The 25,347-nt window shown below is 37.5% G+C and overlaps 1 protein-coding gene and 1 long non-coding RNA gene across 2 annotated transcripts in view; one reads left to right on the top strand and one right to left on the bottom strand.

Annotated features, from left to right (window-relative positions):
• LOC146462647 (uncharacterized) overlaps positions 1-25,347 on the bottom strand; it is a 46,790-nt gene that overhangs the window by 3,137 nt on the left and 18,306 nt on the right. Inside the window, exons 15-41 of the mRNA XM_085085422.1 lie at positions 25,022-25,109; positions 23,127-23,195; positions 21,993-22,094; positions 21,260-21,340; positions 20,778-20,831; positions 20,452-20,599; positions 18,423-18,701; positions 17,801-17,932; positions 16,592-16,761; positions 15,734-15,871; positions 15,146-15,212; positions 14,659-14,758; positions 13,335-13,442; positions 12,641-12,716; positions 11,231-11,317; positions 10,506-10,572; positions 9,964-10,146; positions 8,512-8,829; positions 8,075-8,278; positions 7,005-7,163; positions 6,306-6,526; positions 5,467-5,795; positions 4,534-4,725; positions 3,837-3,992; positions 2,432-2,730; positions 1,651-1,818; positions 635-826 (exon numbers count right to left, since the gene is read on the bottom strand). Coding sequence (XP_084941548.1) covers positions 635-826; positions 1,651-1,818; positions 2,432-2,730; positions 3,837-3,992; positions 4,534-4,725; positions 5,467-5,795; positions 6,306-6,526; positions 7,005-7,163; positions 8,075-8,278; positions 8,512-8,829; positions 9,964-10,146; positions 10,506-10,572; positions 11,231-11,317; positions 12,641-12,716; positions 13,335-13,442; positions 14,659-14,758; positions 15,146-15,212; positions 15,734-15,871; positions 16,592-16,761; positions 17,801-17,932; positions 18,423-18,701; positions 20,452-20,599; positions 20,778-20,831; positions 21,260-21,340; positions 21,993-22,094; positions 23,127-23,195; positions 25,022-25,109 — 4,187 coding nt within the window. The remainder of the gene's footprint in view (positions 1-634; positions 827-1,650; positions 1,819-2,431; positions 2,731-3,836; positions 3,993-4,533; positions 4,726-5,466; positions 5,796-6,305; positions 6,527-7,004; positions 7,164-8,074; positions 8,279-8,511; positions 8,830-9,963; positions 10,147-10,505; positions 10,573-11,230; positions 11,318-12,640; positions 12,717-13,334; positions 13,443-14,658; positions 14,759-15,145; positions 15,213-15,733; positions 15,872-16,591; positions 16,762-17,800; positions 17,933-18,422; positions 18,702-20,451; positions 20,600-20,777; positions 20,832-21,259; positions 21,341-21,992; positions 22,095-23,126; positions 23,196-25,021; positions 25,110-25,347) is intronic.
• Positions 1-25,347, top strand: part of LOC146462648 (uncharacterized) — a 59,986-nt gene that overhangs the window by 26,690 nt on the left and 7,949 nt on the right. The window lies entirely within an intron of this gene.

Here is a 25,347-nt window from a genome sequence, read left to right as displayed (position 1 = left end):
TTAGAAAACTGTCGTCGATTTGTTTTTTTACAATAACCTGGAAAAACGTACGAGTGGATAACAAGGGCGCATAACGCTTCATGAAATCAAGCGAATCAGTGAGCAGCAGCCAAAGTAGCCGAGCTTTTTAAAAATTTCTGTGAAATTCCTTAAGTAGAGCTACATGTAACAATTGTGCAGAACTATTTTTTACCGTTTTGTATTGTTATTTTATATTATTTTGTTTTATTTTATATTGTTACATGTTGTAAGTTACCTGGGAACTAGGCCGGTTACGTTTCGCGTATTGTTACATGAAGACCAACTGGCAACTGACCAGGTCTTTCGACGAAACTAGCTTTATAGCCGCAAATGTAAATTGCGTTGAAAGTAAATGCAAGTGAGGTTTTTCCTGATCAAGGTGATACTTTTAAAAGCCAGTAAGATGCTGCTTATTCACACAAAAAGAAAAGAGAACATTGAGCTTGAGCTAACTTAAAAGTGTATTTATAGAAATCACGGAATATTTTAACTCAAACTATTTATACAATAATGGCTAAGAAAAAAAATGGAAATAAACGCATTATCGTACAATTATTAAATTGACAAGACAAGGAAGTAAGAGTGAGACAGCAAAATACGTTTCTTTTCTTACCCTGAGGGCAGATAACTTTCTCGCTACACTTGTGGTGGATAACACCATCCCTGTCGAAGACAAATATCATGTCCGTCTCATTACACGCAGTTCCTCTTTTCTTGGTAAAGATGAGATAAGCACCATCCGGCGGAGAGCAGCCTTCGGTGTTAGGGACAACACAGTAATCATTAAAGCTGCGTATTCCACTCGCTGTTAGAGACAAAATGGGTACGTAGAGTGTTGATTAAAAAAAATCACAAGTTATTTTGGAGACAATCTATCCTAAGAAGAATTGTCAGAGTAGTATTGAATTAGTTCAAATGAGGCCTTTGGATTTTAACCTTTGATTTGAACAGTAGCTAAAGGCCTCATTTGAACTTCAATTTTTTTAAATGCTACTGAAGGACAACATGCAAAGGATTGTGAGAGCTGTTATAGAAGCAATTAAATTACTTCAAATGAATGAAATATCCAGGTAAGCAATGTTTTATTGTAGTGCAGAAAAAACTACAACAAAACCAAACCATAATTCTTGGAGGGATCCGTTATGAAACCTTGCTATGACAATTAACAATGATGCTGGATTTTTTGTTGAAAGGGCATACTAATAAAGAAGTGTTTTTGTGTGGTTTATGACTATGTGGTGAAAGCAGATCTTAGCAATGGCTATTGAAACCCAAAAAGAAAATTGGGGGTGATCACGCATTTTGTAGAGATAAATGAGCAACAATTATTCTAAGAAAGAGTAAAATACAAAGCAATGTACGGCTTTTTTTTTACAATGAGAGCTTAATTGTCTCTGAAAAAATACATGGTTACCCCCAATTTTCTTTTTGGCTTGCAAGAGCACTTGCTAAGTTCTGATTTCTCCCCATAGTTTTAAACCGCGCAAAAATATCGCGGTATAAGTAGGCATCACCCATAGGAAACCCAAGTATCTCGGGATGCGCAGAACGTATCCGCAGTAACAAAAGTAGGCACCGTCCTTAACAAAAGTATAAGGTTTAATCTGAACCTAGTAACCCAGCACTCACCGGGACAATACTGGCAAGATCGTTCCTCCTTAGTAACAATGCTGGTATCACACGGCTTTCCTCCACAGCGCGGCTTGGGATTGGTGCATGTTTTAACCCTCCTTTGCTTGCCATCACACAGCTTGTCGCATCGTCCCCACTCAGTCCACTCCGCCAATCCACCATCCACTAAAATGAATGAAAGATAGTAATGTGAATGTACGTCATTGAGTGAGTGACACAGGCATACACGGAAAAAGGAAATCCGAGTGCTGATATCAGAAGTCGAACCTAAAACCTTCCGATTACTAGTTCGGATGCTCTATCACTGAGCTACAGGAGACTCGTGGGAGGTAAGGCCATTAAAAAGATGTTATGTTACGTTGAAATCACTACTTTGAAGCCTGCCTTTCACGAACAAAAGAATTGCATTAGGTGCACAGTATCCCACTATGAGGAAGCGTTCAAGAAAGCGTAGTAAGTCTCAGAATTTTGCTTTTCAATTCTACTGATTCCATTTTTCAAGAAACACCAGAAGACGATGTAATGGTCGCTTTTTCTCGAGCATGGAATTTAGCGGCTGATATCCCGCGGTTAGTACGCCAATCAAAAGACTGGAATATTTTAATTGGCGTTATTCAATAATCTAGTAATTTTATTATTTGTTTTATCCTCCTTCATGTATTCAATAGTCAACATCTAATTGATATATATGCTATTTATTTTCATCATTTTGTTTTTCCTGGGTACATATGTAATTAATTTATGCAAATTATACGGGCAAATTTATTGATTGCCCCACCTGGTTTTCTATCGGCATCACAGTCATCTTCATTCACCCAGTACCAGATCACACCAGGGTCTCTCATGCCACCATCCCAGATCCAATCAGCCGGATGCCGGTCCGTACCGGCCCATAAAATTGAACCCGAGGGGTAGTAGGTGGGGCTACTGGATGTGGTCAGTATAGCCATCTTACCAGTCCCGTCAGCGTCAAACCAAGGCATTCTCTTGTTTAGGGACTTATACCAGTTGTATTCCCAGTCGTTGAACTTCCGTATTAGTTGCACATCTTCCTTTTTGCTATTTGCTGACATAAAACTGAACATAACATTAAAAAATTAATGAAAAATAAACAGTTACAGAATGCTGCACGACCCTCAGGTAGCTGACGCCAATCGAGGAGGGTCGTGCTTTCACGTTATTTGTCGATATGAAAGGAAATTATTTACAGATATCAGAGACATTACACAAAAAAATTTACAGACTTTCACACAGAAATTGAGCACCGGAATACAATCATATGACTACATAAAAAAGGAAATAATGAAAATAACTAAAAAAAATTATAGAATTGATATGTAAATTTCAAATTGCTTTTAAATTTTAGAGTTAATCGAAAGCAAAGGATTAAATCAAGAAAGTAAAACAAAATGAGCATTAGTCAACAGGGGGCAGCATGAAATTGGTAAATAAAAGTAGCCGTGCCGCTGAAGGTACCTCCTGGTTATTCAGCGGTGTTTTTAGAAAATTATTTTGGGATTTCATCCCAAGGCAAAATTTCTCACGTTAAGCTCTTCTTCCGATGTCCAGGTGTCGATAGTAAGGCCCCATCCACCCTTATGCATCAACAAAAGTCTCCGTTTTCATCTCGGCGACAGCGAAGCAAAATATTTTCATTCACTCCAGCGTTTTCGCATCGTTTTAACCTATCCACACTAAAACGATGAAACCGACTGGGGGCTGGAATTGTGCGTGTGTTAACTATCCGCCATCTTGGATATATGCTCCGATTAGGAATAGAACCGATGGCATGGAATGCTTCCTACGTCACCTGTCCACACTAGAGTGTTTTCAAAACGATACCTTTTCAAACGTCTTCTCCTTTAAAACCGTTTTCGAAAGGCTCCATTTTAATCGGCGTTTTCTTCGGGAGTTAAGTGTGGACGATAGACGAAAACACATCAAAAAGTACCCGTTATCCCATTTGTGTGGATAGGGCCTAAAACTCTTTGAACACATCAGTCGCCAGAAACACGAACATGAATCGTAAATTTACTACAAAGAGAGGTCTTCCGAAGCCTTCCTTGCAGAAGCCCCTTATATCTATCGCTGTCAATCACGTAGGCTGGAGGCAAACGTATTTTTTTAAAAAACGCTAATATAATGTTGCTCCGACATAAATTGAAGCAGCTTCTTAACCAAACCTGTAATCACTTGGCGCCTGAAAAATTCCACCCCAGTGACGGCGAGAATTAGCGTCCAACATATACTGGAACGAGTCATTATTGCTAAGGCTTTTAATGCTGTCTGCTAGATCCAAGATGGAGTAGTCCTCGTGCAATGCCGGGCGAAATTGATTCCTGAAAATGATCAAAGACAATAGCATTTATTGGTCTCAATGTTTTGTGATCTCTATCCTTGGTTTTAATAATAACAGATATATTTATTGAGGATACCAACGCCACAAAAAGTGATTTACAGAAGAGTCGTCGATTAAAGAAGAAAAAAAAACTAAGCTAAAACTGAAAACAAGCCGCAGTAAGAAATACAAGGAACTATGAACATAATAGAAAAAAACATTAAATAGATAAATTAATTAGATGGCAGTTATTAAGATCATAATATGGCATTCGACAGGCCACGCTTAAAATCAGTCTGAGACTCTGCTTCCATTAAAGAGGTGTCTAGTCTGTTCCAGATTGACTGAAGACCAATGGCCCCATCTTTTGTTGGCACTGGACTTGGCTGATCAGTCGGCGATGAATTAATTAAGGGATCTGGATCAATGGGAATGATGAAATGTTTAAGTGATTTGCTGAAAACGTCGAAATCAAATAAAATTTCCTTCATTGATGATGGATCTGAATTTAGAAAAGTTTTAAGCAAGTTAATTGTTGTTACCTGCGCGGAACCTGAGCCCGGGTCCAGCCGTTGTGGGCACTGGTGACTATCAAAGTGAACCCACCCTCAGATGTCGTCATGTCACAATAGACGGGGAGATATTGGGAAGCACTGACTCTTATCATTTGAAAGCCATCCTCGTATGTGTTACCAGCTCTCACTCCGTGCAGTTTTATATCATTGCATGACAATCTAAATGGAGAGATTAATCCCCGCCATGTTACAGCCATTTCCAATTGAGCCAATCGCAACAGACGTAAACAAAACAAAGAGCCAATCAGAATTCCAAGCAAATACAAGTACTCTGGCGCCAAGTGCTTGTAAACGAGTGCGGCCAAAACAAGATTGGTTTTGGTTTGAATTCTCAAATGGTTGAGAAAGTTGCGCGAGTTTTTTTAACCAACCACAGAGTGTAGTAATGCAAAACCAAAGCAAACACGAAATTACTTTGGACACTCAATTGAAAACAGCTCTATCCTCAACCTAATTACATAGTGATTACTTCATTTTAATTTTATATACGACTCGTTAAAAACTAGACAGTAAATTGGTCGTAATGTTTTTCTAAGGAACTTATAATACGCAACGAAGATGACAACGACAACTTTACAAATACAAATTTACGTTATTTCAACCACTTCGCAATTATTCCAATTATTCATGTCGTTCAATATATATTGGCAGTACAAAAAATGGACAAGCTTTTTGTATTGCCCCGTTCACATTAAATCTTAGCTTTTTACAGTTTCTAAAGTACTACATTACGCTATTTAGTGCATCATATTTGTATATACACTGATTTAAACGGCCCATTGTTGTTAAAAGGAAGGCGACGTTTTACTATTAAAGAACCCTATGTTGAAGTGTTATTGGAGAAAATATCTGGTATAGCTGTTTTATACTTAAAGGGAATATGTTTTTCGATGTACTTACCTCGCCCCTTCTCTCATCCAGTATCTTACCACACTTGGTTTGGGTTTCTCTTTCAAGTACGTTAGTGATCCAGCACCGCTGTTGAATACCAAAGCTCCTGAAGTGTCATCAGCCGTAGCTGCGCTGCTTAAAAGTATATTACTTGTTAAACCCAGGCGGGGCATCTGCTTTCCCAAGTTGCTGTTCTCGTCCCAGGAGTCGAATTTCTTAACAATTTTCACTTGGGTTCCTGTTTCGCAAGTTGAAAGGAATGTGTAGTCACGTGGTGCTTCCCAGATTCCTCCCCAACGGTTCTTGCCATCTGCTTCAATGCGATATTGGAAGTATTCCTGTATAAACAACATAGTAATCGAAAAAGTGTTTCAACGTCCGGTTCCTGTAGCAGGATGGGGCAAGGTGTGGTAGCTCTCCAGTCCTTGGATGGGATGTCAGTCCAACGCATGATATTCAGCATCAAGTGACTAGAAGTATCACTACTCCCTCGCTTAATGGGATGAAATTCCATCACAGGATAGCCAGCACAACATGGCTATTAGTATAACTGCTCCCCTTCTCCCCAACCCTCTTGATCAGAAGCCAATCCATCGCAGGATATCGAGCATGGAGTAATTTGGAACACTGAGATGCTTGCTCATTGCTGGGTGCACAATTTTGCACGTAGAAAAGCAGCGAACGATCTTGACCATAAGAGAAATTATCGCAAAAGCTAATAATTCGATACATCGCGCTGTTTTAGCAATGAATCGAAAAGGTGTGACCGCCCACTTTCCATTTTACCGCAGACGACCTAACCCATTCCGCAGTAGGATTAATTCTGTTTTACGCTACTTCCTGCTCACCTGAGATTTATCAAAGTCCTTCATGGCGTCTGCAAATCCAAGAATAGAGAAGTCATCTTGTAATGACGGATTTTCTATGTTTCTCTGTTTAATGTTGTCCTTGTCCCACCCGTTGTGAGTCTTGCCAGTAACTAGTAGTGTCCAAGGCCCTCCCTCCGTTGTAAAGTCACAGTACGTTTTGACTTCATGAAGTCCTGGCGGCTTGATTGTAAAAACGCCGTCTGATCGGGGAAACATAGCACCAAAATGCAATTATTAGTACTTCAAAAACTCATCAATAATTCATAAACCCACTGACCTATCAAATGGTCGATAAACCATCACGTGCAGTGGTTTTAAAACCGATAAACTTCCTTCTTATTAGTATGTGGTGTTAATGTTTTTCTCGTATGCTAATTTCCAACGTTCACAAAAGCATCATTGTTATGAACTCTCTTGACACACGCTTTTCCAGGAAAGTTTTTGAAGCCGTTCAAAAAACTCGCAGCAAGTGTTTTATCGGGTCTAAAACCAATCGGCTGCGAACACAGTGCTGCTCGTGTTTTAAACATTACCTCAGTGTAGTTTTACAGGGCCCCACTGAATATCACTTTCGTGATGTGGGCTCCCTGTATAAAGATTGTTATTATTATTATTATTATTATTATTATTATTATTATTATTATTATTATTATTATTATTATTATTATTATTATTAACCTGTAGGTGGGTTTGTTTGAAGTCCTCTGAAGTAGACTTCCATACAGGATCTTGGGATTTCATAAGGTCCTTCCCTTATCCAGTACCAGATATAAGATGGTTGGCTTTCCTGAAGATGGCCATTCATCCACGGTGCCGGATGATAATTTTTGTCATCGCCTAAATAAATGCAGAAACAATTAGGTAGCGAGAAACAATTTGCTTTAATAAGTTGGTCTATCTTGGCAATGAGCTTTCTTATACAATTTCTACATGACAACCAGTGCGTTACTGTTCTTCGTCATAATCACAGCTCTACTTTAACTAATTTCTCAAGTTTGTCTTGATCCCCTTTCCTACTTACGCATTTTCTTAAGATCTAAGCTTATTATATATCTTTTGATGAAATCCTCAAGTGTGACCTTTCAAATGCACATTACTTATGCCCAGTGGTGTTTTGATGTGGTACCGTGGTTTTCGTTCCTGTAAAGGACGTCATAATTTTTGGGTTTTTGGATGAAATCTTCATGAGGCAGTTTTGGGAACGAAATAAAAACATAAAATATTCAAATGAGAGCTATTGGGGGGTACTTTCTTATAGTATATTGAAGTATAGTTTTCTTAACTGTGCATGTAAATGCTACCTAGACCGGGGAGGGAGGGACGTGGGGCGCGGATTCTTAAATATGTTAAATATTAAAATGTGAAACCTAACACTATCAAACTTTGAAGCGTTTTTGAAAAAGTATCACAGTTTGGTGGGGTCTGTCAATGTTTTTTGAATTTGATGTCACTATGGAAACCAAATTATGACAGGCCAAATTTCCCGACATTGGGACATTCCTGTCATTAATGAACAAAAATTACCTTTCTTAAGGTACCTTTCATGTTCTTGAAAAATTTTAGTGTTCCTCTATTGGTTAATTTGGGAGATTGTCTTCTGGGAGTTAACTTCCATCAGTATGCAAACTATGTGAGCAATTTTCTTTTGTTTTGGCCACCAACTTGGCGGCAATGCTATCCACCTATTTGTTTCTGCATTCTTCGGAACAAAAGGTTCAAATCCTTTTCCTTTATTTCTCAGCACTTACCTGTTATCGATCCCCACCAGTTAGAGTACGCATCTTTTGAAGTCGTTAACCTGGCATCAGCAATCCATGGCATTCTTTGTTCAACACCATTGTCAGCATACTCCCAGTCATCAAACTTTTTGATGAGCTCGATGTCAGTCTGCTTGTAGTTTGTAGCCGTAAAAGTATAGCTTCTTAGTGCCTCCCATATACCTCCCCATCGTCCTAAGGCATCATACAAAATAGCAAATGAAAAATGTTCCATTTAACACAGTGATTCTATCGATTACAAGGGGCAAGGATTACATATCGTTAATGAAAAATTGAACCTTTTACGTACTTTTGTCGAATGGTTTCCAACACGCTAAATTGCACAAAAGTTCGTGACAGTCTCTAAAATATTAAAAGTAACTAATGATAAAACGCCATCTTGAAGTCTTTAAAGTTTAATAGATCACCTCGATCCTGAGCTTCCAGTCGATATTCAAACTTTGATCCGGCGACGTTGATGTTATCTTTGATACTGTCTGCATGTTTGAGGATGGAATAATCGCCATACAGCTGTGGAGAACCGGCATTCTTTAAAAGAACGTTCGGTGCAGTCCAGCTATTAGTGTGACTCGCAACCAATAGCGTCCATCCGCCACCATCACGAGACATGTCACAGTAAGCCATGATTTCCTGGGAACCTGTGGGGTTAATCTTGTACACACCGTCTGGGTAATAGCGGTTCTTTTCCTCGGCAATTTGTTGTAAATGCCTGCATGACATTGCAACTGAACAAAACAAAAATTCAAAAATAAAAAACGTTTTCGGAAAGAGCAACTCCTACTGAATACCACTGTCTTTTACGTTTGACAACTAGTATCGATAAAAAGGTAAAGCAGAGAGGGAGAAAAGTGAGAGGAAGAATCAAGCAACAAATAGACCATTCTCCAAAATGGCGGCCGAAAATTCAAATAAGTTAAAATTAAAAACGTATACCAGCACTAGAAAGAGCACTTTTACTTTAGAAACCCTGCAAAGTTTCAGCATATCAGGTGTAATATCAGCTGAGAAAATTTATAGAGGTTTGTTTGACTGGGGGTATGACGTATACCCCCAGTCATAAAAACGTCTGTCAATTTGTCAAATTTCATCTTACATTTACTAAACTGATATAACACCTTATATGGTGAAACTTTGCAAGGTTACTAACGCAAAGGTGCTCTTTCCAGTGATGGTATCAGTTTTTCATTCGGTTCAATTTTAACTCATTCAAATCTTTTGCCGCCATTTTGGGGAAGGGTTTATTTATTGAAGGAAAGAAGAATCAGAAGGCCGAAAAATTGAGTGTTTAGAAACATTTCGATACACGGTACTGAAAGTTTTATTTTTGTGAGGACTCCCGGTATCTTTTTGATGCACTGGTTTTATATAGCTATTCATAAAGCCTTTATCAGTTCCCATGATTAAGTTACCTTTACCTATTAATTAGGAAACTTCTATTACAAATACTGTGGTTTTCGAGAAGGTCCTAGATATCTAAAAATCTACAAAGAATCTAATTGATATATGATCTCTAGCAAATATTAAAAAGTATAATTAACATGAATTGCGATAAAATGTACTAATTCACATATAAATAATTAATTAATATGTAGAGTTTAAATAAATAGATGACTCTACCAAATTAATATTAGAATAAATTAGAAGAATACTATTAAATTTGATAAGAGGCCAAGGACTTATTAGAAGTCTAAATGTCTAAGTCTGGAGTTAAGAAGCGGTGCCTGATACAACACCATATAACCCATCGAGTTTGATCTGAAAGAGCGCCAGGACCTCGAGAACAAGCATGAGCTTCACCTACCAAAATTTCAAAGCCATAACTCCTGGGAACGGGAGACCATGAACTCTATTGCACTTACCAGGACAACTTTCGGTATTACATTCCTCAGTATCAAGTCGATCTCCAGGGCAATCAGCTCCTCCGTGTACAGGAATTGGACTGTTACAGAATCGATGTCTTTTTCTCTTGCCTCCGTTGCAACCCTTGTCACATACAGTCCACGAAGACCATTCACTCCAGGCTCCATCTTTAGGTACCAACACTAGTTAATATAAAAGTGATTATTTCATCAGATCATACTTAAGGTTTACCCAAATCCACATCAAAGATGAAAAGAGATATACCAAACGTGGAACGAGCCACAATTACAAAATTTTATAAAACCAGATGCTGCTATGCTTCACTCCTGGATTCCGCACGCCGACCTCCAACCCTCATACTTAGAATTAGGAAGTCATATTTTGAGTTCATTTCAACACATTTTAGTTTATACCTCAGTTAGAACCGGCATGTGAGCAAGCATGAAATTCAAGGACATTTTTATACAGACATTATACCGTCACAGTGAGTTTAAATTTTGCTATTCACTGTACTAAAAAGTGCGTGAAATATGCGTCTTACATGTGGTACATTCAGTGTTGGGATCGTAGCCGCCCTCACAGTGACATTTCAGATCGTTTGTACAGATCTAAAGAAACAAAGGTAACCATTACCATGAAGAATTATCTCCCTCACTAACTTGCAGGGAATTTTCCGGGTTCACTGCATCTAGGAAATGGTTGGGACAGCAGTAAATAAGTTTAATGGCCTTAGCTCCCATGAGTGGGCATCCGAACTAGTAATCGCCAGAAAGTGATTAAGGTTCGACTTCTGGCCTGAGAGAACTCGGATTTACTTTCCGTTTGCCGCTAGCTTAATTCTGAATCTCCCTTGTGTCTAAATTCCCAACCAAAATAAAATTTTCGTGTACTAAAAATTAGATATGATTATCGGCCATTTTCGCCATTTTGGATTTTATGATGTTACACGATTACAGGGGGCAGACGTTATAAAGTCGAAGAAGGCGCCATTTGGAAAACTCAAGATCCTGTTTTTTTTGGTAATGAAATCCATGTTTTCAAACGAGATTGCAGTTTAAAGATTTAAAGTAAATTATTTCAAGAGAACCCATTTTGTTTCTAATAATAACAACGAGGCCATTGAAGTAGAAAAGTAAGTGCATTCTGAGAATTGCACACATGCGCGTACAATCCCCTGTATTCTCAGTGAGGTCACGCCGGGCGTCCTCTTTCCAATAACCACCCCTCCTCCCACCCCGTTGAGTTCTAGAAATAAGTTAAACTCACCCCTTTACCATCACACACTTTGCCGTTTACCATTGGGCATGTGATGTTTAGCTCGGTGTATGTTTTGCACTCCTGGGCGAAACACATCTACAGGTGTTTTAGTGAAATAAAAACAAAAGAGTGTATACGTCAGCCTATCAGTGACCTGATACCATACGATAACTTTATTTACTATAGACGCGGTACATGTAATTCCATCAGCTACATAATCTTTATCAACAAACTATCTATCTACCTTACTACAATCATAAAAGTGAAAAAAGGGACCCCTAAAGAAAATAAATGCATTTTTTTGTAAAAAAAATAAAACAATAAAATAATAATAATAAATGAAATAAGCCATTTGTCTAAGTAACCCAGATGAGTTGAACGGGAGCCGTATTAAAATTGATAGCCTGGTCATTCATTTTACATCTTTCGAGCGTGAAATTTAAATGCATGCGTCTCAGAGGCATGGTGATGTAAGCATACGATGTAAGAAATATACTTTAAAAATCACACAATTACCAAAATATCGTCACATCAAATGACTCCGTGAAATTATATTTCACACGTAAAGGCTGCAGAAAGGACACTTGTTATTTTCCAAAATGCTTTTGGTCGTTGATATACAACTGAAGATGATTGGTTTGAAAGCCTCGTTAACATCACTATTGGTGATTTTTTATTTTTTTTGCCCTACGGCTAAAGACAGTATTTCGTTAAAAAACCAATTTGTGTCATTAATGTTCAAATGTTAAGAACTGCCTGCCTTTAAAGATCCAACCTTTATAACACTCACTGAATTTACTTTAAAAACACACAGGTGATTGATTAAGTTGACCACCGAGTGCGAAGATTCTGGAATCATAGCATACTGCCGTGACTAATAAAGCAGATAACAATTCCTTGCTGTTACCTAAGCTACTCGTCTGACTCGTCACTAGTCAAGTCGCACTTTGTTATGCTTATATATTCATGCATTCGCGTGCTTTTTATCCTTCGTCATAGGCTGCAGTCTCTTAACCGAAAGCTCGTTTCTTTAAGAATCTTTTAACCAGAGAACGTATTTAAGCTGTTCATTTGTATAATCCCAGTCACTCGTCCATTTTCATTAAAATGTTCTGTCGGCTGAATTACAATTTTCCTGCTGCTAAAACAGTATACACTTAATGTATGGTCCCGAGGGAAACAGTTTTCCGAGGGACCATACATTTAGTACTTTGTTATATATTTAGACTTTCCCTTCAACAATCACAGCAAAACAAACAAACAAACAAACAAACAAACAACTGAGAGGGCGACAACTGCGGAATTGTATCCCGATCGGGATACATTTGTATTTGATCAGGGGCACGTGACCAAGAATCAACCATTCACAGTGCCAGATTTGTTGAGTGAAAGTCTAGGTATATAACAGTACAACTTAACCTTGCCATCTCCACACTTGGTTCCGTCTCTCACCATCCCAATACCAGGTTCATCTGCAGATTTCAAGACTGCACCACTAAATTAAAAGGAAATTACATAAACAAGGGGGCAATTAATTATCTGTGAATAGCCAATGAAATACTTATTTTCCGAACATTTTTCGAAGTTTGATTGTTCCACTCATAAAGCTAAATAATCTGGTATTTCAACCAACCATAGACCGGGAGGAGGGCAGATTCTGCCTGCGGAGACTTTGACCATGAAGAACGTTTGTGATTTTTATTGAAACACCATGAAACTTTAGGAACTTTTGAGAAATTTATCTGACAAGAATTTGATGAGGTCGGTTGGTATTCATTGACTTTGATGTTACCATGACAGCCAGTTTTTCACAGGCATTTTTTCAGAAAATACTTTCCTTACCGAAACTTTTAATTTTTTAGCTCATATTAGTGTTCCTTTATTGATTTTGATTAATTTTTGTTTAATTTCGGGGCTTTCCTAAAGTTTTGTGGAAATTTAAAAATCCATGATGGCGGATCCAAAATGGCCGCCATTTGGCAATCATGACTTAAATTACCACATCATATGACGTCATCCCCTTCCTTATTGTCATAGCTTCTATAGCTGCGAAGTTATGGAGGGGAAATCCGAATAATTATGATGATGATGATGAGTACGAGCTAAGACAAACCTGCATTGTTTTCCATCCACATCGAGTTTAGTGTAGCTCCATCCATAGTTAACGACTGCTGGGGAATCGCTACTGCTCTGGCACTGAAGCTGGCCGCATTTAACGTCACTACATGTAAAAAATGTTTCACTTAAATATTCTCCATGTTCAAATGAGGCATGTCGCGTTATTTCAGGCAACAGAAGGCAATAAAAACCTCATCTTAACCGTTTGGGACTGTAGATTGTTAAGCAACAAAAGAAATACAACAAAGACGACAAGATCGAAGATAAACTTGAGAAAGTGTAATATGTAATAGGAAGTTTTCAGAATTGTTTTTGTTTGTGGCAATGATCTCATTACTAAATTAAAGGAACTTCCCATTGCTAATTTCTAGTTGAATCACACAAAATACCATAATTAACATAGCCCCTTTGAGTTAATAACTCGAATTTTAATGCAGTGTGCTTTGCATGCATTATAATTCTGTCGATGACATCTAACGTGCTATAAAAGAGCTTTCATTTTGTTTACTTCTCGATCGAAATATTTAAATCAAGCCTGTTTGAATTCCCGACTGTCTATTTGCACTAAGCTCAACTTCCAACACGCTCTATTAGTGTCCCATCTTGATAGGTCAAACAAGATAAATCAGTTATAAATAGGTCAGTTAAAAATCTCAAAATATCATTTTATAACACTACTTTGGAAAACTTCCCGCCCTTAAAGTGCCTATGAAGCGAAAATTGTCTTTTGGTAGTTATAAAATTTACCCTTTCAAACACGGGATTTCAAAGTTTGAGATTGCTCGGGTAAAAATTGACGATTTTGTGAGCGCTCAAAGTTGGACTATTTTGTCTTCAAAAATGGTATTCGAATCGCGTGGCCAAAATGCCAGGTGACAATAACCGCTGACGTCACATTGGTGCCAAGAATTGCAATTCATCATGGCGGAAAAGAAGAAAGGTAAGCGACAGCGGGGGCAATATTGCGTTGCTGGCGTCCGTAACAAAGATAGTTGCCAGCATCGATCGTTCACAGAATCGCTAGACATGCTTTTCTCTTTCTACAATCCTTTTCGGCGGCAAGAACGGAATGAAAGTAAACAAACTTTTGGCACCAACGTGACGTCACAACTTGGAATTCAGCATAAAACTCGACCCAGTCCTCTGACCATTATTGAAAGCAAAATAGCCCAACTTTGAGTGTTTGTAAAATCTACAAGTTTTACCCCAGTACTCTGAAACTTCAGAATCGTATATGCTAAAGTGCAAATTTTATAACTAGACAAAAACAATTTTCACTTCATGGGCACTTTAAGTTATTACAGATTTACGCAATGTACCTCACAGCGCATGAAGTATTTTTGGCTGGGTTGCATGTACCATATCCATTAGCATTTGTGTTCAGTTCGTTGTAACATGCATCGGCTCCGTTCTTCGCGGCTATAAACAATCGTAAAAGCAAAAAGAACCAACAACGTAAGCATCAACATCTCACTTTTTTAAAAGTAACTCGTGAAAGATCAACTTATGTCTATTTTCTAGTGATTAAAGAAAACAGCCAGTAAACAATGGTAAAAGCAAAAAGAGCCAACAACGCAAGCATCAACATCTCACTTTTTTAATAGTAACTTGTGAAAGATCAACTTATGTCTAGTGATTAAAGTAAACAGCAAGATGAAATCTTTAAGTGATCACTGTATTAACATTCTATCAAAAAGCTAATTTACGACCCTGATTTTAAGGGAAAAGAATCCAAGATGGCACAATATGGAAATTTATGACGTTATGACATTGCTCCGTATGACTAGGTTTGATCTATGAACTTACTTGCCCCCCAGAGGTCTTTGCACTGTGTTTCATGAATCTCGCTGCATTTTCCAAGGTAGCAAATAGACTGAGAGTAAAATCATAAGAAACAACTTCAGCAACTGCAAAGACGTTTTATGTCAAAGACAGGCTTGCACAGGACAGGAAAACCATAGCCTTGGGATACCAAAGCATCGTACCGAACTATTATCGTAGACATCGCTGTTAATGGAACGTCCGTCCAGTGCCCAATATGACTTAAAACGGAATAAAAATATATGAATTGATGCAAGTGGGAGGTTAAAAGGGCACTGTCACCGTTATTTTGCTGTATTTTGGTCAAACCATGATCAGTTTTTAGCGACTTCTCCAAAATACACAGGAAGAACTTGAAAAAGTTGGCTAATTTTTTTATCAAGTTACAGTCCATCACTTTCATTCTAGCCATCCGCAGTCAAAGATAGTTAATAGTAGTTTCTGTGCACTAGTAGTGCTATTGTTAACAAAATCAACTATTATTGTAACAATTCAATGGAAACAAATACGATTTTTGGCTAAACAATTTGACACTTAAAATTGGCGACACTGCCCATTTAATATTCTACCTACGTTTGAATGAGTTTTATCTCCACTCTCTGAGTAGCCCGTCCACCGCTGACCATCGTCGCTGTAGTACAGATGGAATCCAGTGATCCATTCATACCAGCTTGAGCGTCCCTGTATCATGACTTTGTTGACAGTTTTCATCTGAAATCCCAAATCGCTTTGATAATTCAATGGAAAAATGCGAATCATTTTAAATCTCATTCTAAGCCACTAAACCCCTTCCCTCAGGGTACACCAAAGGCGTTGGGAAAATCTTTTACCTGAATCGGAAGCCGCACAAGAAAGCCACTTTTACCCATCATTTCATTTTGTGAATATGCTCTGTGGTGGTCTGCTTTGTTTCATTTTTCGATAAAAACGTGCAAACACATAAAAAGATCTCAGGTTTTAAAACTGACAAAGTTCGGACAGGTTTCATCTGGAGATAACACAGACAAAGTTTCGTACGACAATCAAAGTAAAACGGGCGCGTATCCTAAATTGTGTTTTTTCTGCTTCGTGTTAATTGTCTTGCCCTAAAAAAGTGAAAGATCAACTTGTGCTTTACTCGTTTTCCAGGGCACCAAGGTCCAGTTGTTCAAAGCCTGATTAGGCTCAGCTAATCCTGGCTTAATGTCAACCTTGATTCAATCTTAATTACTAACAGTAAAGATTTTTGGAAAAGAGTTTTATCCCTCAGTTTTGGTGCAGACCTTTCTTTTACCACTAGCACAAAATAAGCTTTTAAAAACATTTTTAACAAGAAAGTCTTTAAATTTTTTTCTATTAACTTTTAATCGGGGATTAGCGCTAATCGATTTTCAAACAACCAAGCCTTTATTATTGGATCGTGTTTTTTCTCGTTCTTCTTCTTTGCCTTACCTCACCAAGATCAACTTGAAAGTGTTCCTCTTTAGATGCCTCAGCGGGGCACCATTGTTTCTTGCTATTCAGTCGCCCATATTCAGGTAAATCACCAGTCCTTGACGAGCTTGCTGTAATTTGACTGTCCTTGATGTCACCATTTTCCATTCCGAGACGCTCCACACAATCTAAAAAGAAAAATAAGCAAAAAGGAGTGACATTCTATGAGAGAATTTTTAATCTGATTGCCTGTACCTACAATTATCATCCATTGGCAGGCTTAGTGCTTCTGTGAGTAAGGCGGTTGCGAACGAAAGAACTAAAGAAAGAGCGAAGGAAAGGAAGAAAGTGAGAGAGAGAAAAGAAGGATGGAAGGATGGAGGGAAGAAAGGAAGGAAGGAAGGTTGGAAGGAAGGAAGGAAGGAAGGAAGAAAGGAAGGAAGGAATGATGGAAGGATGGAAGGATGGAAGGAAGGAAGGAGGGAAGGAAGGAAGGATGGAAGGAAGAAAGGAAGGGAGGAAGGAAGGAGGGAAGGATAGATGGAAGGAAGGATGAATGGAAGGAAGGAAGGAAGGAAGGAAGGAAGGAAGGAAGGAAGGAAGGAAGGAAGGAAGGAAGGAAGGAAGGAAGGAAGGATGGATGGATGGAAGGAAGGATGGAAGGAAGGAAGGAAGGATGGATGGATGGATGGATGGATGGATGGATGGAAAGAAGGAAAGAAGGAAGGATGGATGGAAAGAAGGAAGGAAGGATGGAAGGAAAGAAGGATGGATGGATGGAAGGATGGAAGGGAGGAAAAGAACCCAAGGTCATAACAAGTTCCCCTGCTAAATGTTCCGCACGTTGCATAATAGATGTCAATCAAGGTACAACTTTTTGAAATGTAAGCCAAAACTCACTCACTCCCTCTTGGCCAATTATGCTGAAGCTAATACTGGTGGACGAGTCCGTTACTACTTATTTGTGGTGTTACTCTAGGATTCAAACCATTTACAGTAGTATAATCTGAGCATGAAAATTGCAGTACATGTAAATCTCTGGATTTCGTACTTTAAGAACTTTACTATCCTACTTGTATGCAATCTAACGGGCTTCTGATTGGTGGAAACAGTAAACGTTTGTCCATATAACCAGAAAGACCCAAATCATGATCTCTTAACAAAAACGTCTTGTCTCAGTCGAAAGCTAATGGGATCGTGATGTAGAAGTTTCTTTGAATCGCTTACCTTGTTTCACAAGCCAGATTTCTAACCTTCCTTCATCACATCCTGACCATAGTACCATTTTGTTACCAGGGTCAGGCCAATACCCGCTGGTGTGTATACATTTGTTAGTCTGGACGTGCTTTAGAGAATGTCCTGCAAAAAAACACGTTTGTTCACTCTTTCTCGTAAAAGTGCACCCCCCTCCCCCTAAAAAAGAAGGAACACCAGAAAGGACTGTCGCGGACCTTTCATCTGACAGTCTCAAAATGTAGGTTAAGTGTGTTGTCACTTAGTACAGCATCAGAAAAATGCAGCTTTTAATTAATGGCGTCCACGTAAAAAGTCGCACTTAAGGATTTCATCAAGTCAGCCTAAAAAGGTACAATTTCCACATGGTTTGAAGTTTCAATCCAGCTCTATCCTGGCCATCTTGTTACAAATACACCGACCGTTTTTTTTTTCTTTCAAAGTACTAGTAGAGATTTTTTAAGCAAAATTGAATGTTGGATTTGATATGACAGACCGGTTTCCTATATTCAAATGTCTTATTTTAGTTTCCTAAAGTTCTACTTTAACTTGTAACATAGCTCCTTTTTAACACTCTTGAGAATTAAATGGTCTATAGTAATCCCGTGATTCCAACCTGATGTGCGCTCAAATTTGGAGTTATCAGCTGTGCATGTACTGCTGACCACAATCTTTGCACCGTTGCCGCTACCTTGGGGACACACCATTTTCCCACTGCAACTGTGACGTAGCACACCATCTGCGCCCAATGAGAATTGAAGGTGGCTCTCTGAGCACTTATCACCAGCTATCCACTCTAGTTGATCGTCGTCGTTTGGCGAGCAAGTCTTGGTCGCTGGCACCAGACACAAGTTCAGTTTGTAGGACTTCAATGGTGTTTGATCGGTTGGATTGACTACAAGAGGGAATTGTTGTAATAATGTTATTAGAATACCCACTGAAAATTTGGAGCAGAAGGAGGATAGGTTGAAGGAAGAATATGTTTTTGCTTGATATGAATACATGTCAGAGTTACAGGACTAATGTAGCTTTTTGTTCAGTTTGGTGTAGTCTTTCTTTAAGCAATCGGAGCTTCATTTTTCCTCCAGCCGGATCAGAAGATAAAAATTCACAAAGTAGTGATTATAAGGAAGTTGTTCGTTTGTGTGTAAAAATTACAAACATTTTCCTTCACATTAAGTAACTAATTCCAGCATTTACGTTAGCGATCGAATTCTTTGCTCGAAATTTTACTAGATGTGCGCTTTTCTTTGCTTTTCTTGCTAAACTTCTGCTAAATGTTTATCTAAGTACAGTGCCAGACAGTGAACTCACTGTAGTTAGTTTTATCAGTTTTTAACTGAAAAACTACTACGAAGCTTCAAAATGACCGCCCAGCCGATGAACTTGGGAGCTATTTTCATTATAGCGTCTAGTCCTTAACAAAATACATCTGTTAGAGAAAAAGTTGTTCCTTGATACTGTCATATTGTATCAGACAAAAAGGGTTTCGTTTGCAGGATCGAAAATTTATATTGAAATCAATGAATCGCGACGTTGGATAAGAGCTTCCGGCGATCTACCAGGACGTTTTGTCACGTGATATTTTATCAACTTAATCATGTGACAAAACGTCCCACACCACTTGACAAAGATTCCGAGACGGAATTGGAAGCTTGTATTTTTAATATAAATTTTCGATCCTTAAAATGAAACCTTTTTGTTTGATAAAATACATTTATTCTATCAATAGTTTCGTATATTAGATTAGCCATTTCGAACAAAAATGAATTATTAGTTTTAGGCCTATCTTATTGCAAATTGCCCTTTTGTCTCTTCAAAGTGATACTAAAAATTGGAGGAATAGTACATACCTTTTTCTAGGAAATTGACACTCGTGTTAATTAAGGTATTGGAAATTAACGTGAATTGAAGGAAAAATTAGTTCCCAATAAAGGGATTTAAAGCAAAGAAATTGCTAAAATTTCAAAATGAGGGAAATTAACGCGACTTGCACAAAGAAACAGAATTTGTTAAGACAAATGACAGGAACAAATTTGTTTTAACACTGAGTGTAACGATCCGAAATGCAAACAGTGTTCGTGAAAACTGAGGAATCTGATCACTTCTAGCGTTCTTCACAGTGCCCATGATACCCGACGGATCTCCACCCTGATAAAACAATGCTTATTTCCTTTCTGGAGTGTAGAGAGAATTTGGGGCGAAAATAATGGATTAATGACGCGGTAATTAACGATAACATAAATGAACGCCACTTACATTAACGCAATTTTTTTTAAAAATTTGGGTTGATGTCATAATAATAAGTTAATCAAAGGCAATGGTTACGAAACCTGACAAACTTCTTTGTTGTATGTTTTTGTTTGCCTTTTTGGCCTTGACCCTGCACAAACAACATTAGAATTTGGAATGTATTAGAGCAACTGACCAATCGAAACGTTTTTGTTAAGATATTCAACTGTGGTGTGAACGTTAAAACAAAGGATTGTGCAGGGTCGGGCCCTTCCAACATAAATTGCAGCACCATCGTTTTAATGGCAAGGTTTCATAACCAGTACCTCAGTTAACTATGATTTCATGAAAAGTTAATTTCCTATAATAAGGTAGTATTATGAAGGAAATGAAATGAAATGATTTACCAATACCTTCATTCGAACTGCAACCCAAAAAGTCAGCTCTAAGACATGGATACTTGTTCCAGTATTGAGGACTTATACGTAGATATCGAGCGTTGATATTAGGGCTCAAGTCTCTAACAAAAACGCTGTAGAAGTTAATGCTTCCTTCCACCACCTTAAAATAAATAGCCTTGGTTTATTTTTTTAATCGAAAAAGAATACCCGCCATAAAACATAACAGCGTGAACCCATAAAGGTACTGAGAAAGGATATTCCCACTTTATTTTGAAATTAACACTTGCCTAAAAATTAATAGAATAAAGTCAAAGAAATATTTATTGTGTCAAACATACCGTTTCGGTCTGATTACACGGGTATCCATTGACGATAATGCTGTCCGCCGGACACTGAAATTTAACGACAAAACAAATACTCGATCATTACCGACACATACAAATTATGAGTTGGAAGATGGTATGATGACACAAATCCTTTGTGCACAGCAGTTTAACGTCATTTTTCATTTCAACATTCAAAGTTATTTAAGAATTCTGGATTAGCGAAGACCATTTCCGGAAGTAATTAAAAATGGTAGTTTTAGGAAATCATGATGTCAGATATACCTTAGATGGCTGCCTGTTCAAAAAAAGTGTTTGAAAGTACCAAAATTTATTTTACCGCCATAGGTTGGTAATGTTTTCTGAATTAAAGGCTATCTATAGATTATACACTGATCTATTTCCTAGAAATATAACAAAAAAGCCCTGTTTCCAACGTCTTAGTTTTAGTACATCGGAAAATGTTGAAGGCACGTGCGCGAGATCTATACACTTACGTATGCAGAGCCGCCAGTGCAGTATTCTGGTATATCACAATCTGTTTTTAATTCACGGCATAAGGTTCCCTGTTTCTTGAACTGAAAAGGGAAAAATCCTTATTTATAATAATAATAATAATAATAATAATAATAATAATAATAATAATAATAATGATAATAATAATAATAATAATAATGCAAAAATTACAAAGAGATTTAAGGCTCGACGTTTCGGAGTCATCTTGACTCCATTATCAAGAGAAAAAATCAATTTGTGAACGCAGATAATGGAGTCAAGATGACTGCGAAACGTCGAGCTTTAAATCTCTCTGTAATTTTTGCATGTCTTTGATTCAGCAAATACCTTCTAAATAATAATAATAATGATAATAATAATATTTATTGCTTAGATTGCGTTTTTCCTATAAAATAATCAAAAGCGCATTATAATACCTACAAATTACAAATTGATAAACTACAAACTAATCTATAGGAGTAAAATCGTAAAATAAATAAATATATACATCCACATACATATCCTGATTCATTAATATTCTTAAAAAATTGAAATTGTACTTGAAATCTTATTAAAAAGCCCTAGGAAATAAATAAGTCTTAGTTAAACGCTTAAAAGTGTCAATGTCCTTAGCTTGACTTACTGACAAAGGAAGGCTGTTCCACCGACGTTAAACATGAATGTTTACAATGATTATAAGGAGAGGAAATTAAATTTGTATAATACTTCTGTTACCAGACAATTCTCGCAGCATTCGTTGTGCAGATCAGAGCATTGGGCTTCTGCCTTAAGTTTACAATCGTGAGGCTCACAGCATGGATCTTTGGCCATGCACATCTGAGGAAAAATAAAATGAGATTAACAACCTGGTTGGTGGTTAAGAAAAGAATATTTCCTTTATCTTCTTGTTATATAAGACACATGACGCAATATGCCCTACATATAACCGAGGCATATTATATCTGGTATTGTTAAAAACTGCGTTTCGATTGGCTTAGCTGGCGTTAAATATCAACCATTTTACCATGTGCAAGAAGTAAATTGTAAACATGTTGGAATTCGTCTGAAAAAAGAGATGACATTAATTAATTAATTACGTTTTAACTATTATTATTATTATTATTATTATTATTATTATTATTATTATTATTATTATTATTATTATTATTATTATTACTATTATTATTATATACAGGCAAAAACTAACGAAAGAAAAATCCTACGTTTCGGCGACATCTTGGCGCCATTGTCAAGGGAATCTAAAATTAAATATGCGATTGCAAGAGTAACTGAGAGTTCAGAGTCACTTATTTGCATAAGTTAGACAAAGACCTTAGCGCAAATTGAGTCTGATTGCACATTTAAACATGGTCGTAATTGTTTAATGACTAACATCTCATTAATGAGACAATCAAACTTGTTCTGGCTTTTTTTCAACACCTTAAAACAATTGCGAAAGTCATCTAGAATCCTGCCTGCGTGTGTCTATTGTCATAGTGTTTGCGCACTGACGAGGTCTTACTTCTATGTCCATCAACGCGTGCGAACAGATGGCCACGGGTGTATCCGACATAAACAAGAATCGGACTGGTCACACTTGAAGTTATACACAACGCATTGTTCATCAATGAGCTGAGGCTTAGGTTCGCTTGTCGGGAACTCCTGGGCAATCTTGCGGCTCGTAAACACTGGTTGGACAATAGTCTGGAGCTTCACACTGAGATCTTTTAACTTTGTCTTCACGATATTAGCAGACTCCTGGTCTTTAAAGGGTATGACGACCCGAGTAGTGTTTTCTCATTAATGAGATGTTACTTGTTGTTTATGTTTTTTCTAGTTCTTAACAACAGTAGCAAGGTTTACACGAACCTCTGGTGAACCACAGTCGCATTCTTCGTCCACTTCTCGAATTCCATTTCCACAATAAGCATTTATGGGCTTAAACAAAATAAAAAAATACACTTAGTTCATTTGAAAAATCAAAAAAGGCTCTGTCAGTGAACGTTTACTGACAAAGAGTAAATGACCGAACTCACAGTTAGGAATGCGTGCAACCCTAAGAGTCTTTGCATACAAACACTCAGAGAAAACGCAGGCGCAAGCACAGGGAAAACCTATTTACTTTATTTTCCATTTTAATTATGTAATTTATAATTGTATTACGCGGTACAGTCATTAAACTACTAGATTAACTATTACACTCCAGTTCTAACAATTACATCAAATAATTACACTACAGTACATTTCCAAAGCCAAATTAAAAGGAAAAGTAAATGTGTTGATACTTATAAAGGTACAAAAAGAACCCGAAAACATGAGAAAAGAACGGAAGAAAATACGTTATGTTGATCGAAAAAAGGGGGAAAAATAACATGGAGGCATAAATAAGAGTATCTGATTATGTTTTCATTAGAGGCATAGACAGGAGAAAAATTTATACCTCCGATCAAAGAAAGAAGGTCAAGAAAATCAAAACATTTTGTATCTAATTTGCTCATAACTCCTACTGGGTGAAGTCGAAATTAAGTTTCTGTCTAAGTTGCTTGCATCACCAACGTTCTCAGGTTCTCGTCAATTTTACCTAGCTTGACATTTTTTACCACTCACTATTAAACTTGTAGCTCATGCTAAATGCTCTTTTTTTAAAATAATATGACCACTACTTTAAACACAGAATCGCACTATAAAAGGAACTTTTATGGCCTTGCCAAGCTGCCAGTCATTTCATTGTAGATACTGAGCTGTAAACATCGCAGAGTCAGTGCCGCAAGGTCAATAGAATATCGACAGAATAAATGTGAAATTCTTATGCGTCTTTGCCCCGTAAATAAAGCTAAAGATTTGCTAATTTTTTTTTGCGGCTCAATAACAATAATTTTTTGTCTAAAATATTCTTTTAACAACTAAGGTTATTTTTTCAAGACAAGTTTGGCTTTATTTCTTGATACAGATTCCACGTTTACTCCCTGTTTGCTCCCTATGTTCGCCAACCCTAATGCGAAGTTGAAGAGGTGACAGTGTGACAAAAGTAGGAGGAGCTATCCCTTTTATACAGCTATTTCAATTTAAAACGTTGTCGGATCAGAGCTTAAAGCTTAAAGACATCTTCGAAAAAGGCTGCCACCTCATCCACTTGATATCCTAACATTTCTTTCATCCAAATGGCTCGCCATCGTATATCTTCACTGGACGGACGAGGCATAGCTGATTTTGACGAGCTTATTCACAAAAAAATCCACAGAATCTTGAGGTCTTGTCTTACAGCTTTATACTTTGATCTGACAACGTTAATTGAAATAGCTGTATATAGTGCGGGTCCTTGTTTCAATAAATATTTTGCTGATCAATCTAGTCGAAGGACAAATTAATTTCTGTTCAGATCTGTTTTACAAGAATGGGTAACAGAAACCAAAATACATAATACACTGACATCATAATTTTAGGTAATGTTTAAAACATGAGCAGTAGTGTTTTATCGGGATTTAAAACCACGAGGCGCAGCCGAGTGGTTTTAGACACCATAAAATACGTGCTGCGAGTTTTTTTTAACGGCTTCAAAAACATTCCTGGAAAGGCGTGTGTCAAGAGAGTTCATAACAATGATGCTTTTGTGAACGTTGGAAATTAGCATACGATAAAAACATCAAACACCGCATACTTATAAGGAGGAGATTTTATCGGGTTTTAAAACCACTGCACGTGATGTTTTATCGAGCATTTCATAGGTCAATGGCTTATGAATTATTAATGAGTTCCTGAAGTACCTGATAAGTTGGTTTGTTGTACAGACAAAAGTCATCGACCTTTTTAAGTCTTTCCAGGCTGCAGTCTGAAAATCCTGGAAGTCTGGTTCTATGAATCATAAACAGAAAATATGAATCCGTGTGCAACCATGTTACATTGGGGGAGGGGAGCGGTGTGTTTCGTCATGGATAATTATAAATTAAGGGTCTATGTCATAAGGATTTCTAGCGACTTGGGTTGAACCATTAAAACTACTGTAAGACATGAAATGTTCGTAGAACACCAGGACAAAGATAGGAAGTGATTTTGTCAAAATAAAACCAACTATAATAAATTTTTAGTGCTT

Source organism: Pavona decussata, unplaced genomic scaffold (genome assembly GCF_977016875.1).
Source record: "Pavona decussata unplaced genomic scaffold, jaPavDecu1.1 SCAFFOLD_186, whole genome shotgun sequence".
Lineage (NCBI taxonomy): Eukaryota > Metazoa > Cnidaria > Anthozoa > Scleractinia > Agariciidae > Pavona > Pavona decussata.
The sequence above is the reverse complement of the archived record's forward strand: the minus strand, read 5'-3'. Positions and strand labels throughout refer to the sequence as shown.